The 14,075-nt window shown below is 34.6% G+C and overlaps 1 protein-coding gene and 1 long non-coding RNA gene across 4 annotated transcripts; one reads left to right on the top strand and one right to left on the bottom strand.

The window, feature by feature from the left end:
• Positions 1-354: 354 nt before the first annotated feature.
• wdr76 (WD repeat domain 76) lies at positions 355-8,627 on the bottom strand. Of its 3 annotated transcripts, none has more exons than XM_016273270.1 (15): positions 8,479-8,627; positions 7,735-7,863; positions 7,584-7,652; positions 7,403-7,495; positions 7,231-7,283; positions 6,926-7,037; positions 6,714-6,815; positions 6,562-6,602; positions 6,242-6,395; positions 5,916-6,071; positions 4,916-5,028; positions 4,529-4,627; positions 1,808-1,960; positions 1,416-1,469; positions 356-765 (listed from the first exon to the last, which is right to left on the bottom strand). In XM_016273270.1, the coding sequence occupies exons 1-15, from the start codon at positions 8,527-8,529 to the stop codon at positions 498-500; spliced, it is 1,647 nt and encodes a 548-aa protein (XP_016128756.1). In that variant the 5' UTR covers positions 8,530-8,627; the 3' UTR covers positions 356-497. The 3 variants fall into 3 exon arrangements, with proteins under 3 accessions (XP_016128758.1, XP_016128756.1, XP_016128757.1); XM_016273271.1 differs by having other exon boundaries at positions 6,732-6,815; XM_016273272.1 differs by lacking the exon at positions 4,529-4,627 and having other exon boundaries at positions 355-765.
• Positions 8,628-9,510: 883 nt separating this feature from the next.
• On the top strand, positions 9,511-14,067 carry LOC107585978 (uncharacterized). Its single transcript, XR_001609309.1, has 3 exons — positions 9,511-9,521; positions 10,398-10,400; positions 13,851-14,067. It is a non-coding gene; the product is annotated as an uncharacterized lncRNA (long non-coding RNA).
• The last annotated feature ends 8 nt before the right edge of the window (positions 14,068-14,075 follow it).

Raw genomic sequence — 14,075 nt, 5'->3', positions numbered from 1 at the left:
GCCAATTAATTACTTATGATGAGCCTATTTCATCACTGACTGTTTGAGTTCTGGTATAACTAAAAGAGATAAAGCCTGTGTCACATTCATAGTAGGTTAAATAAACTTGTTTTTTGAAGTTATTTTTTGTAAGTATTTGTATTGAAATTAATAATTGGAATAGACAATTTACTCAACTGACTTTTAGATTAGACTATAAACTTGGTTTGTTAAGTGAATTTAGGATAAGCATGTTATAAAAACACAATCTAGGTCCAGTTACTGTATCGTCAAATGGCATTATCTGAAAGAAAAAATATGACTAAGATAAGATTATTCAAGAGTTTATATTTTCTTTAATATTACATATTTAATGTTACAGGAACAAAAACAAACAGCATATTTAATATAAAACAACCATACAAGCAAATGCTGTTGTGTGTACAAAAAAGGGAAAAAAGAGGGAAGCAGAAAACCAACAAATCAAATCAACAAACAGACAAAGAATTTGATATTTTTTAGTTGATGAAACTGTCAGTAAATATGTGCAGCCTCCCACTTGAATTGCCTCCAAGCAGAGTGTTCCTGCTTGGGTGGAATGCCGTGATGGAGCACACTGTGGTCAGGTGGTCCATGTTTCGAAAAGTGTGAAGGCGGCGACCGCTCTCGTGATATACCTGAATTCGGCGAGGCCTGTCCACGCTGCCAATCACAAAACAGTCCTGCTGCTTGGGGTCCCACACTGCACTTAGCTTGGACAACCACCGACCCGTCTGCATGTTGTGCCTACATAGAAAATATTTAGCGTGCTGCTGTTACAATGGGCAGCTCTAATAAAAATGATTGGACAAAAATGGCTTAACCAAAACTTTTGGAAAAGGCCAGATGTGTGTTTGCATAAATTCAACATTATGGCATCTGTTTTCATCCGCCTTGTGGGCCATCGTTTTACATATGTTGTTTGACCATTTTTGCAGCTATTTTCACATTAAGTAATTCTTTTGATTTATAAACAGGTCTGTATCATGATGTTTGTAAAGATACACCACAGTTAAAAAGTTTGGAGTAGGCAAGATTTCTTCTCATGCTCACCAAGTCAAAAATTCAATTAAAACAGTAATATTGTGAAATAGTATTATAACTTAATTTTTTTTATTTTTAAAACTTAAGTTATTCTTGTGAGGGCAAAGCTGAAATTTCAGCAGCCATTACTTAAGTCTTCAGCATCCCACAATCCTTCAAAAATTATTCTAATATGCCGATTTGCTGCTCAAGATACATTTCTTATTATCAATGCTGAAAACAGTTGTGCTGCATAATATTTTTGTGGAAAGGGACACTTTTTTTTCAAGATTCTTTGATTAATAGAAACAATAGAACTGATGATTGTCATGATAGAGATAATTTTTCACACATATGATAACACCCATACTTACGTAATTGATTTTAGTACAGGAGATCTGCCCTCCATTAGGGAAGTGTCAAACACCCTGAAACAAAACCACAAAAAGGCTAATAAAACATTTGTAATACAAATTATAATGCATTTCCAAGAATCCCCGCAACCCTACAGAGAATAAACGGTTTGGGAAATGGATTGCAATTCCAATTCTTGTAAGACAATGGAAGACAACTTTATAACTTTTTAGTAGCTAAAAAGAAAAAAGAAAAGAAAAACAAAGCAAACACAAACTATTCTGGCTTAAAATATGGTCATAGCCAATGATGCTCTGGCACCCTCTACTGGTACATTTGCAAGAGAGAATGGAGGGACATTGTAGATTCAATATATGCACTTCTAGCAGTAACATTTGCGATCTCTGAGCACCTGATCGTGTTGTCCATACAAGTGGTCAGAACTCTGTTGCCTGTGAGTGGGGAGAAAAAGGCACTGGAGACACTGCGGCTGTGACCGTTGAGTTCACCAACTGCTAGATTGTTTCTTCTTTTCAGATGGCGCAAGTCATATATGTTCACAAATCTAAAAAAAAGAAAGAAAATAAACAATATGCTTCAGCCTGCAGGGTATGTAATCATTAGCTGCGTTTCCATCCACCTATTTTTATGCGCATTTTGGAATATCGCATTAAAGAGCAGGTCATATGGGTTTTTGAAAAATATCTCTTTTGCAGTTTATAACGTAGCTATTCTTAAATGAAAACAATCTGCAAAGTTGTTAATCAAAAAAGTGCATGATAAATAAAGATATTGTCTCTCAAAAGAGAGAGTTGATTCTGAATCGTCATATTTTCGAATCTTTTGCCTGTTACGGGTATACGTCACTGGGTAACACATTTGCATAATCCCCACCTGCCCGCGAAATACGAACAGTCTGACCTGCCCACAAACACTTCCGCTAGTTAGTGTGTTTACATCATGTTGAGAAGACGCTGTGTTCAGGATACCACAGAAATACAATTCGAACCTTTTGTTGTGTGCATGTCATTTTACCGATTGCTTCTCTAATCTTGGCTTTTATCTTTGTTGGCTTCTAATCTTCTTAATTTGGACTAACAAGCTCGATTGTATGATTGATGCGTTGTGTGTACATTTTCAATTGAGTGCTCAAAATATTAAGTTTTTCTGCTAAAATGTGATCTACAGGTGCATCTCAATAAATTAGAATGTCGTGGAAAAGTTCATTTATTTCAGTAATTCAACTCAAATTGTGAAACTCGTGTATTAAATAAATCCAATGCACACAGACTAAAGTAGTTTAAGTCTTTGGTTCTTTTAACTGTGATGGTTTTGGCTCACATTTAACAAAAACCCACCAATTCACTATTGTATTTGGCTATACGTCAGTAAAACAAACTTTCCTCTCCTGACAGCTGTTTTACCGTGCTTTTATTGTGCAATTTCTAAATCACAATATAGACCTACACAATAAGGCGCAAGCTGTTTTTTTCTTTCTTCGTAATTTAATGCACAAGTAAATATGAACACTGTGCATTTATACTAGAAAACATGCGTTATTTTTATTTTGTAAAGTACAAACGAAAATGAAACCATTTAAATGCATAAAATAACTAATTTTACAATCTGGCATTTATGTGCTGTTGAGTTCCGTCTTTTTTTTTTTTTACCAATTCTTATCACTATTTGCATGTCTCATCAATGAGTATGCAATGATGGAAAACAAGCTTTTGGGGGTTTTTTAGAACCAAATAAGCAATAAAGCTAGTGAGCCCCTTTATTAAAATACCTGGAGGTGGGGAATAATACACAAATTGTCATATTCACTCAGCATTACTTGATCTAATTCACAAATATCTCAAATACAATTTAGTAAAAATTAATTGTATTCAGTTGTGTCTAAAACAGTAAAACAGTCCACTACTTTAGTCAATCACATTTTTATATTGAAATAATGAAGATTTCTGTGCCACCCCAGTTGGCCCCTCGGCCCCTCCCTGGCCACCCCTATAAAAACATCCTGGCTCCGCCAGTGGTTGGCAGGTCTGCAGTTTAGCAGCTAAACTTTAGCTGTGGGCACGATTTGCTTGTATAAGTGTTTTTGTATTTTATGTCATTATTATAAAAAACGGATTGGAGCACTATATTACTGTTTTATGTAAAGGTGCTTTGTCAATGGTAGCACTCGCTAACTTGCTCAAGGACTCCTCTCTGTGCCAATCACAACAGGCTTGGCCAGCTGACCAATCAGAGCAGAGTAGGCTTATGAAAGGGAGGGGTTTTCTCCGAACTTGCTTGGAACAAATCGTTTCGAAATCATTGGCAAATTACTCTAATATTAAATGTATATTCTGAGAAAATGACAATGTTTTGTGACCTTAGAAGCATTTAAACCAGTTGTAGGGGACTCCAACACAATATTAGGACACTTTAAAATACCGTATGACCTGCTCTTTAAAAAAAACGCTGGATGGAAAATGCCAAGATGCGCATAAATTCTAAAAATGCCCATAAAAAAAACGTATGTGCACATTTGAGTAGGATAAACGTTTTATCCGATAAGAAAAATGCGCATAAACTATGATGGAAACACATTTACCGAATAAATTCCTCCATGCGCATTGAAAAAGTCACGTGACATTCCGCTATGAGACGGGATAACTTGACTAGCAGCGGACCGATCTCGTTCACAGCATCTAAATGGTGTTATGGTCATTCTGAAATGCCTGAGCAAAGTCTGTCGTCAAAGTATTTCTGTATAATTGTCTTACACGCTCTGAGGTGCAAGTAATTTATATCATATATGAAAATGATTATATTCAGTGGCTTCTTCTATATTCTTAGTGATATTTAGTGCCACAGTTTACCAGGAAGTGACGATTTTGTTCTCTTTGACTCGTTGGATGGAAACGGTGCTTTATTTGCATATGTTTTATACGATATAAGCTTAATATGTTTAAAAATTATGTTTATATATAATAAAATTATGTTTTGCGCATACGTTTAATTCAAATATTTGGATGGAAACATAGCTATTTACTCAGCAACTTGTGGAACATCATATTGATAATTATTTGGTGAAAATGAACTTTTTCATCCAGCATTATTCTAGTTAAGAAGTGTTATATAATACCTGCTCTCTGCCACTACAAAGTAGTGCTGTTGCACAGGATGGACATGAACACAGCGCAGAGGATTTGCAGCCATGGTATACAGAGATTCATATATTTTCCTGCAATCACATGTTTTCTTTATTATTTATGATGTAAATATATATGAAGAGTTCCTTTGCAAAAACAGATAACTGTTTTTAACAATTTTTAAAAAATGTGTTTTTTCATTGTGCATTCCAATTAATCTCAATCAAACTGCAGTTGGGTTATTTTGATTAGGTAAAAAAATAACTAACAAATACATCTAATACAATAAAAACATGATAACAATAAAAAACATGATTTTTGAAAATAAACTCTTCATATATAAATATAGATATTTAAATATATAGATATTTTTGTCTTACTCAGTTCTACGGTCAACAACGGCAACATCACCATTCCATTCACCAAGTAGTAAACTGGAGCAGTCAGCTGACAAAAAGTCAAAACTTTTCAGGCCAGAGGATGAGCGATACACCTGAGTACAAAAGAGAGGTGTTAATTGTAAAATGTGTTGAAGGTTGTACATCTGGAAGTTGGCACCAAGAAATTGGATTAGAAACCTGCTATTTAATGGTACGGGGATTTACTAGTAATGCAACAAATTTGTTTTTTTTAAATGATTCCAATATTTACAAAAATACTGATTCTATTACCGATATTTACAAAAATTTAGATATTTTGCCTCTTCTCTATTTTTCATTCTTGTTGCCAATATTTAATTTTTGTCATTTATACACTACCATTTATTTTTTTTATGTTTTTGAAAGAAATCTTTCTTGCTCACCAAGTGCTCAGGAAACATTCCTTATTATAAAATATAAATGTTGCCGTTTATTATTTTTGTGGAAACTAATAAATTTTTTTCAGGATTCTATGATGAAAAGAAAATGTACAAAAAAACCCAGCATTTATTTGTAATATAAATCTTTTGTAAAATGCATTTACTGCAATTTTTTGCTTTTTGACAATTTAAAGCATTCTTGCTAAATGAAAGTATCAGTAAAAAAAAAAACAATTAAAAATACTGACCAAAACTTTTGAACTGTATATTCACAGGCAATTTAAAAGTTTCAGTTAGATAAAACCAATTGATCTTTAAATGTCCTTGTCCAAACTGAATTCACGTTAATCAGAATACATGATGTGCATTTTTGTTAAATGTGAGCCAAAATCATCACAATTAAAAGAACCAAAGACTTAAACTACTTCAGTCTCAGTTCTAATTTATTGAGATGCACCTGTATATGTGGATCGAAAGACTAGCTTCACCATGTAAAAAGCTGCTAAATTTCAATTATGACCTTAGGAAAGGAGTACATAATGTGTCTTATCATCAATAAACATGTATGACCAATGTTTCACCTCATCAAACACTGCTTTCTCCAGGTCCATGCTGCGTGCAGAGCCATCATAGCTCACTGTGATGAGGTTGCAAGGGTGAGATGAGAAGGCCATGCTGATAATTGCACGAGAATGGGGTTCAAAGTAGATTACACCACCATCGCCCCAACTAGCATCCTGAGGTAAACACAGTTAACATTGTACTATAATACTGCAATACTGTACTGTAATATTGCAAGCAAAGCAGAGAAAATCTGGAATAGCCATTAGTCACTTTATCACATTGCCACATTTCAACTTTCACAAACAGCTCTCATTTTTATCACACCAGACCACAGTTATCTCACCGGCTTCCAGAGCCCGAGGTGGCCCGACTTGTCTCCTGCTGCCATAAGCAAGTTGGAAGAGGTGGGGTGAAAAGCAGCTGAACAGATCCGATCTTTCACAACTTTCACCACACAACTGTCATTGATCGATAATTTCTGCAGCATTTGTTGGTACCTGACAACAAATTTGTTGACACATTATATGCAATATATGCCATTCTCATTACGCAAGTGAGGAAAATGGCTACTAATTAGTACAAGATGAAACCTTATCTGAAACTGATACAAGAGACATCAAAATGACGTATAGGTAAACACTCTCTTTATAACACGTTACTCACGATATCAAATCTGATGTTCCTGCTTCTTGTTTTAATGGGACCTACAGAAGACATCATACAGATTCGGGTGATGCACAAGTTTTTTGCAATATGCCAAAATTCAAAAAAAAAAATACAGGATGCTACATGTTTTTGTGCATGTAAACATTGACCTCATTCCAGAGTTTTACCAAATCTTCTGGCAGCCTGACATGTTCATCCAGGTTGATTGGATCGAGTGGTATCGGTCCTGGGGCTTTTTTTGGTTTTTCTTCCTTAAGTAAGACACATTAGTTTAATTTCAGATTAAATAATTTTGTAGTGTTTCATCAAAATTGTGTTTAAGTTTAACATTGAACACTACAGACGCATGTCAGTGACTTACAGGCTCTCTGGCTGCATAAGAGGTTGTGTCTAGAGTAAGGGTTGTCGGAGGACCCTTATTCTGTAACCGCAGTGACTTGCGAACTGGGAGCATCTCTGATTCTGTCTTTTCCCTACAATAATTGACTTTCTTTAGTTAGTGAGCTGGTGGGGTGTTTGACCTCTGACCATTAAGAACACTTAAATAATATCAGCAATATATCTGCTACTATATTTATGCTATTACAGTATATTTAAATACATATTCCTTATTTATTGCATACATGTTCATTTGTGCCTTTTTGAATAGTTCCTATTTAAAGATACCTTTTCAGGCCTTTCGGAGTAGGCTTCGGCTTGGGTCTCAGAGCTTCAGAAATCTGCGAACAAGTACAAATTATGGTCATAAAGTTAAGCAAGTTTAATGTGGAAAAAAGCTAAAAGCCAGAAACAAAAGTAATTAAAAAAACGACTCTCCTGCCTCACAGCAAAGTTTTACCTGAGGTAAATTCAGGGTATTGAGGAAGGCCTGGTTCTGTCTGATATTCTCCAGTCGCTCTAGTTCATATTCAGACAAACCCTCACGGTAACCCTGTTTAAGATGACAACAAAAAAAGTGTATTCTGCCATTCAGGTGGAAAGTTAACACTTTGAGGTGATGATGCAGTGTTTGCACTTACTGGAAGAGAGTCCTTATCATCCTTTACTTCTGCCTCTTCAATATCTTCTTCTTCCTCACTGTCATTTTTCTAAAGGTAATATGTAATAGTTAATATACACGCTTATAAATAGAGTTATAACTAAAATGTTCCATAAGAGACGTCGTTTCACCTCAGACGTAAATGTCAGACATTTTGGGGATAAAATTTGGTTCTTTTCTTGGTTTTGTTTCTCTCTGATTCGCCGGGACGTCCGACGCACGGGCCCGTCCATTCCTGGATCCTGAGGTGGTGTCCTCTCCTAAAAATGACAAGTTTTAGATTCAAAAAAGATTTTTACACGTTAACTACCTGCAGTGTTTCTGAGCGCTGTGTCCGACAGGGGCGCTAATCACTGCTTTGAACTGCAAGGAGTGTCTTTGAACCTAAAACATACAAACACTAAATTACTGACCGAATCGGTTTATCTTCGACGGTTACAGTGATTCATTTTATTTTCTTTCAAAAATAAAAGTTCTTCGCTGTTGTTCTGTGCCCCAATATTAAATCCAAAGAGCAGGTAAACCAGTTTTGATATTCTCATCTCGTCGCCAGGAGAGACAACACTCAGTTGAAGCAGGAGATATTTACTTAACGTTAGTCGTAATTATGTCTGTATCATAGCGGACCTAAACAAGTTAAACAAGCGTAAAGTGTAAAGCCATACGTGTGAATCACTTCAAACGCATGCAAACTACCATACAGGGCGATAAATAAACGGTCATAACATATATATATATATATATAACGTTATATACACAAACATATATGTTTGTGCAGATCATGTCAAGATACTTAACTAGTTATGAGCACGTGTTGTATTTCTATAAAGTGTGGAAGTGAGAAACGTTCAGTAAGGAGCGAACCTCGAGCTCACCTGTAAAAGTTGCATCGTCTTTAAACTTAAATCAATTTTATTTTCATCCATGTCTATGCAGGTGAGGCTATTCAACACACTTCCTTTGAAAACAAGCTGTTATGAAAACTCCCGCGTTACTGATCCGTTTTGTAACTGTCCCCGCCCGTTTTGTTATGACACTAAAAAAGTGGACGTTGATTTGCTCGTCTCTGAAGACCTTGTTTAATATTCATTATTTGGGAGGTGTTTTAATGCGCACTCGTGACGGTTCATGTCTGGGTAATAATGTAACGCTTTCCTTTCAGCCAATAACCAGTGCACGTGGCGTACACTAAACGAACACATCGTTTAAGCTTTAAATGTGATTCATTTGTAATTTAAAGCTACTTTAGACGAATCAAATGCTATGTATATATACATATATATATATATATATATACATTCTTTGAACTGAATCACTTAACGTTTTATTAACCCTTATGCCTTCTGTATCATGGTGATAGACATGTAAAAAGCTTGTAAAATGGCTTAATTCCTGAGAAAAAGGGGTCCTGCAAATAAGCCAACTCAGACACTGAATATTTGAATGATTTTAAAAAATCGTAAATGACTCATAAATACTATAATGCTATAAATTTATACTATAATCAATGTTCATTTTAATCAATTGTAAATTCAGATTTAAAATAACTATAATCTGTCTGAAAAGTAAACGTCTCGCCAAACCCAAACGTATTGCTGTTGCATTCAGAATTCGAGATAGCATAGTATTATCACACTGCTTCGGTTAGGATGACCCACTGCCAGCGAAGTGTCCCTCTAGTGGCTGAGAAGTTCATGAGGATAAATACTTCACGCAGGAAAGTTAACCGTACTAGGCCTAACATGCGCTAATGCACATTAAAGTCTCCCCTGTGTATTACAATTGCATTTGAAGAGATAACACAGAAAATAATCTTGTATCACAAAAACGCAATTTTGTGTTAACCTCAAAAATGTTATCAGAAGTCCCCGTGTGGCTTTTAGTTTTAATGGTAGCTATATTTATTATAAATGTCTGTGTTCTAATTTGTTTCATAAGTAAAATAGTGAACTGCATCTTATGATCTTATGAGTAGCTTCACTGTAGCTTAACTGCTTTAAACTGTGACTATTTTAATAGTAGTTGGCCCAACACTGTTGGCAAAACTTTTATCTGTCAACAGCAGAAGTAGTGATGGCCAAAAATGTGTTGCTTTTAGCTTATCTTTGCCTGAAAATGTCAAGTTCATAATCATATTTCTTACAAATAAACTAATAATAAATGTAAATACTATTAAAACTTGAATTAAGACCCAGAAAAAAAGTGATACATTCAGCTTGAAATAAATGAAATCTTTTTCTTCTTCTTTTTTGCTCTTTGCAAGTTAAGAATTTGTAGCTCAGGGTTTTTATTAATTACTTACTTTTTACAAATTGTCATGTTTCATTTCAAATAAAAATTTTTCACAAAATCAGCTGGTCTGGCTTTGTCTTTTCATACACTCTCAGACAAAAAAGTTACAAAAGCTGTCACATGGGGTGGTACCTTTTAAAAAGGGTTCATAGTACCTTAGAGGTACACATTAGTACCTAAAAGGTAAAAAAAACATGTACCTTTCGAAAAGGTAGACCTACCCCCCCAGTGACTTGTACACCTTTTTCTCCAAGAGTGTATAAAACTAACTGCTGTATAAGGCATAATATAATCACTTGAAAATAAAGCAAGGAATATGAACACTGTACATTTTAACACTTCAATATTTGTGACTGTGATGATGAAAATATATGTTATATAGCTTATCTTAATGTACATTAAGAGCAATAGTTATGGATTTAAAGTTTTGTAATATCAACTGGTTGGTTTATTTTAAACACTGTCCTTTTGTGTAGGTGGTGTGATAAACAAAAATTAAAAGGTAGTGTTTTTTTTTTAGAAAAAAATAAATTAAATTTATGTCATTTGATTTATTCATTTAACTTATTGCAGTAATGCATCACTAATATGTATATTCCATAACATTTCATAATATAAATAAATACAACAGTCAGTAAAATCTCAAACATTTTATGAATAATACAAAGATATATATATATATACTTTTTCTCCAAGAGTGTATAAAACTAACTGCTGTATAAGGCATAATATAATCACTTGAAAATAAAGCAAGGAATATGAACACTGTACATTTTAACACTTCAATATTTGTGACTGTGATGATGAAAATATATGTTATATAGCTTATCTTAATGTACATTAAGAGCAATAGTTATGGATTTAAAGTTTTGTAATATCAACTGGTTGGTTTATTTTAAACACTGTCCTTTTGTGTAGGTGGTGTGATAAACAAAAATTAAAAGGTAGTGTTTTTTTTTTAGAAAAAAATAAATTAAATTTATGTCATTTGATTTATTCATTTAACTTATTGCAGTAATGCATCACTAATATGTATATTCCATAACATTTCATAATATAAATAAATACAACAGTCAGTAAAATCTCAAACATTTTATGAATAATACAAAGATATATATATATATATATATATATATATATATATATATATATATACCAATTAAATTAAATTCAAAATGCTTCTTAAATGGTACTTAAATCCATAATTATGTTGTCCTTAAGAGTAAAACAGAATTTAGATGGCAGGTTAATAATTTTTATTAATAGGTGATGACAAAATTTCCCTAAAAAAATTATTTAATGCCCTAAATATATATCTATTCACAAAAACGAAATATAAAGTTAAAAAAAGAGAACTAAACTTATATTTAAATATTTTTATTAAAGTGATGAACAGGAGATGACTGATAGTAATGCTGGGAATGTGTGTTCTGCAATCCTGCTCCGGTGCTGAAGATGTTTTAGCATATATCCTATTATCCACATGAGTGATCCTGGTGTCTGATTTGGACGGAACTCTAGGATCAGATAAAGGACAACTGACGCTTGTTTGCTTTGCATGCGACTTTCACACCATCCAGAGGAACTCAACTAGATAATTGGCCACAAAGCCCACAGAGTAACTGGCTCCCTTTCCCTGACACAGGCATGCTAAGACATCACTAACCATCACTCGCAAAACAACCAGTCAGGCGGAATGACTGCTCATCTCTCGCCAGTCGTTGAGTCCATGTGCCCTTTTTTATGTACTACTTAAATTTGCCAATAAAATCAAAGTATTTCTGGAATTTTATTTGATTTATTTTAATTTCTTTTCAAATTAATACATTCATTTCAGATCTCCAAAAATTCCCATTTATATATAACTGCATATAAACCGGCTACAGGCCCGTTTATGTCTTTAAATATCCAAAAAGCTGCAATTTAAACTGGTTTTCTGCAAATTTCATTAACAACATTGACTTTTATGGGCATTTATTAACTATGAACTTTTAAGATAATTTAAGTTCATTTTAGAGTTACAACTAAACTAGTGCACCATGTCCTGTGTGTGAAGCATTTGTCCAGTCACTGAGAGATGAGTGTGATTAAATTTTTTGGACATGTGTCTGGCCGCCTCCCTGGTGTGCGTTAAATTGTGTGTGTGTGTGTGTGTGCATCTTTGCGTGTCTATGTTTTAAACCACATATAAGCGTTATATATTTCTTATGTCTTTGACATCCATTACACATGATTGCAAGTGATAAGTTCTTAGTCACACTGAGGGATGATTAGGCTTTTTACTTGTTTTAACTCATCTTAGGCAAAAGCTGTACATTGAGTTTGTATTGCCTGGAATGCTACAAACCTGCATTCTCACACCACCTTAGGGCACATGTGTACAATGACAAACACACACACACACACACCCCAATACATCCTGCTGTGTGTCTGTGCGTGGGTAAATTAAATGTGATGTTGATTGCTCAGAGCCAACAGTGCGTGTTACTGCTTGCTAGGAATAGTTCATCAAAAAAAATTGCATTTTTGTCATCATTTCATATTTTGAAAAATGTTTCAGTGTTTTTGTCCCCATACGATGAAAGTTAAACTTACATAATCTGGACAAAAACAGTTCAAAAATATTATTAAAAATAGTTTATTTTGTGCTCGGCAGTAGAAAGACAGTCATATAGGTTTGGAATGACTTGAAAGACAGTAAAAATTACAGAATTTTAATTTTTGGACGAACTATCTCTTTAAGGACCGATATTTCAAAGAATTGCATGGAGGAAGCGAGTGTGCATGCGAGATTCCATACAGTAAAACAGAGCAAAAGCTATACTCTTAAAATTGTCCTCCTCTTGGTTTTTTAAACAAACTCTGTCATTATACACATTTCCTATCTCTGAGCATTAAGTGACAAGTGAGGCTGAGTGATTTTGACAGGTGAAAGCCCATAGAAACTACAGCAGGAAGTGTTCTGTCTCGTCTGAAGAGGGTGTGTCGCAGCCAGGGAAGCAGAAGAAGAGACTGGAATGTTCATTTTAGTCACACCTGGGATGAACACACCTACCAAACATGGCCTTTCCCTTTTCATTGGCTGATTTGATCATGACTGACAACGCAAACAACAAATAAACCCCCTCTTTTCGCCGCTGAAGGGGTTTGACCTATGATCCCCAATTGTGAACCAATAGCATGTCAAGGTTGACTTGCAGATAGGTGGGGTGGAGAGGAAATAAAACTCATCTGTGGGGTGTGTCCACAGTGGCATACGTACAGACTGTGAGACTGTGCTCCACCACGCAGACCTCCTGCCTCAAAACTATGGTTTGTGGAAGACGGACTTAGACTCATCCTGGTCGAAAGCTACTGGAAAAGTCCCAGATGTCCGCCCCAAGCCTGTCAGCTGCAGCTACCTATCATGTCATGAAGACGCATTTGATGTTCCTTTGGCTAAAAGAATAAAGCTGGACAGAGCAGGTGGGAACTTGTGCCGGAGTTTTGTATGGAAGCAGTTGGAGTTCTCAGTAGGACTGTTGAGTGTTTGTTCAAATGGTCGCTCACATCTCCTTATCACTTTTCCAGCCCAGCTAAAGATGCTGAATCTGTTGGACGGAGAACTGATAAGGGCATGTGGCTGACACATACAGCTTTGTGTCTGCTGGGCACTCGGGTCAGGGTGCGTTGCTGATGTGTGGTGAATGCACATTTGTGAATGTCAGTGACTTAACTGATAGTTGTTAATATGTTTAAATCGATATTATTTTTAAATGTTTAGTAAATGATATGTGATGTACTTTTTATTCCAGATACTGTTAAAGGTATATAATTTCATGTCATATCTGTACATACAGCAATCATGTTTGAGTTTTGTACATGAAAATTATGATCTCAATGAGAATTCATTTTAATGATGTAATTATTAATTTGACCATAATAACACTGAATCCGAAATGCAGGTTTTATGTAGAACTTGACATTTTACTTTCAATCTGTTTTGGCTTTATCAAATATAGAACATTAATCTCTACAAGTTAGAAGTAGTTTTTAGATTTAGAAACTTTGCAAATTGGTTTAGTATTTGTTACTCTTCTTAATACAGACTTGATTATCATTTGATGACAATTATGCTTATGACTTAATGAAAACAATATCAAAGTTGAATGTTTTAAATTTGTTTATTTATAATGATATT

This window comes from Sinocyclocheilus grahami, unplaced genomic scaffold, assembly GCF_001515645.1.
Source record: "Sinocyclocheilus grahami isolate Dianchi unplaced genomic scaffold, SAMN03320097.WGS_v1.1 scaffold76.1, whole genome shotgun sequence".
Classification (NCBI taxonomy): Eukaryota; Metazoa; Chordata; class Actinopteri; order Cypriniformes; family Cyprinidae; genus Sinocyclocheilus; species Sinocyclocheilus grahami.
Note: the sequence above shows the minus strand (reverse complement) of the source record. Positions and strands in the feature narration are given on the sequence as shown.

Bases quoted from the DNA above. Each gene is read 5' to 3' on its own strand.
- wdr76 (XM_016273270.1), bottom strand. From the start codon at position 8,529: ATGGATGAAAATAAAATTGATTTAAGTTTAAAGACGATGCAACTTTTA. The intron at 7,653-7,734 runs GTGAAACGACGT...TATTACCTTTAG, and splicing joins GTCTGACATTTACGTCTGAG to AAAAATGACAGTGAGGAAGA. The intron at 6,603-6,713 runs GTCAATGTTTAC...TGTCTTCTGTAG, and splicing joins TGGTAAAACTCTGGAATGAG to GTCCCATTAAAACAAGAAGC.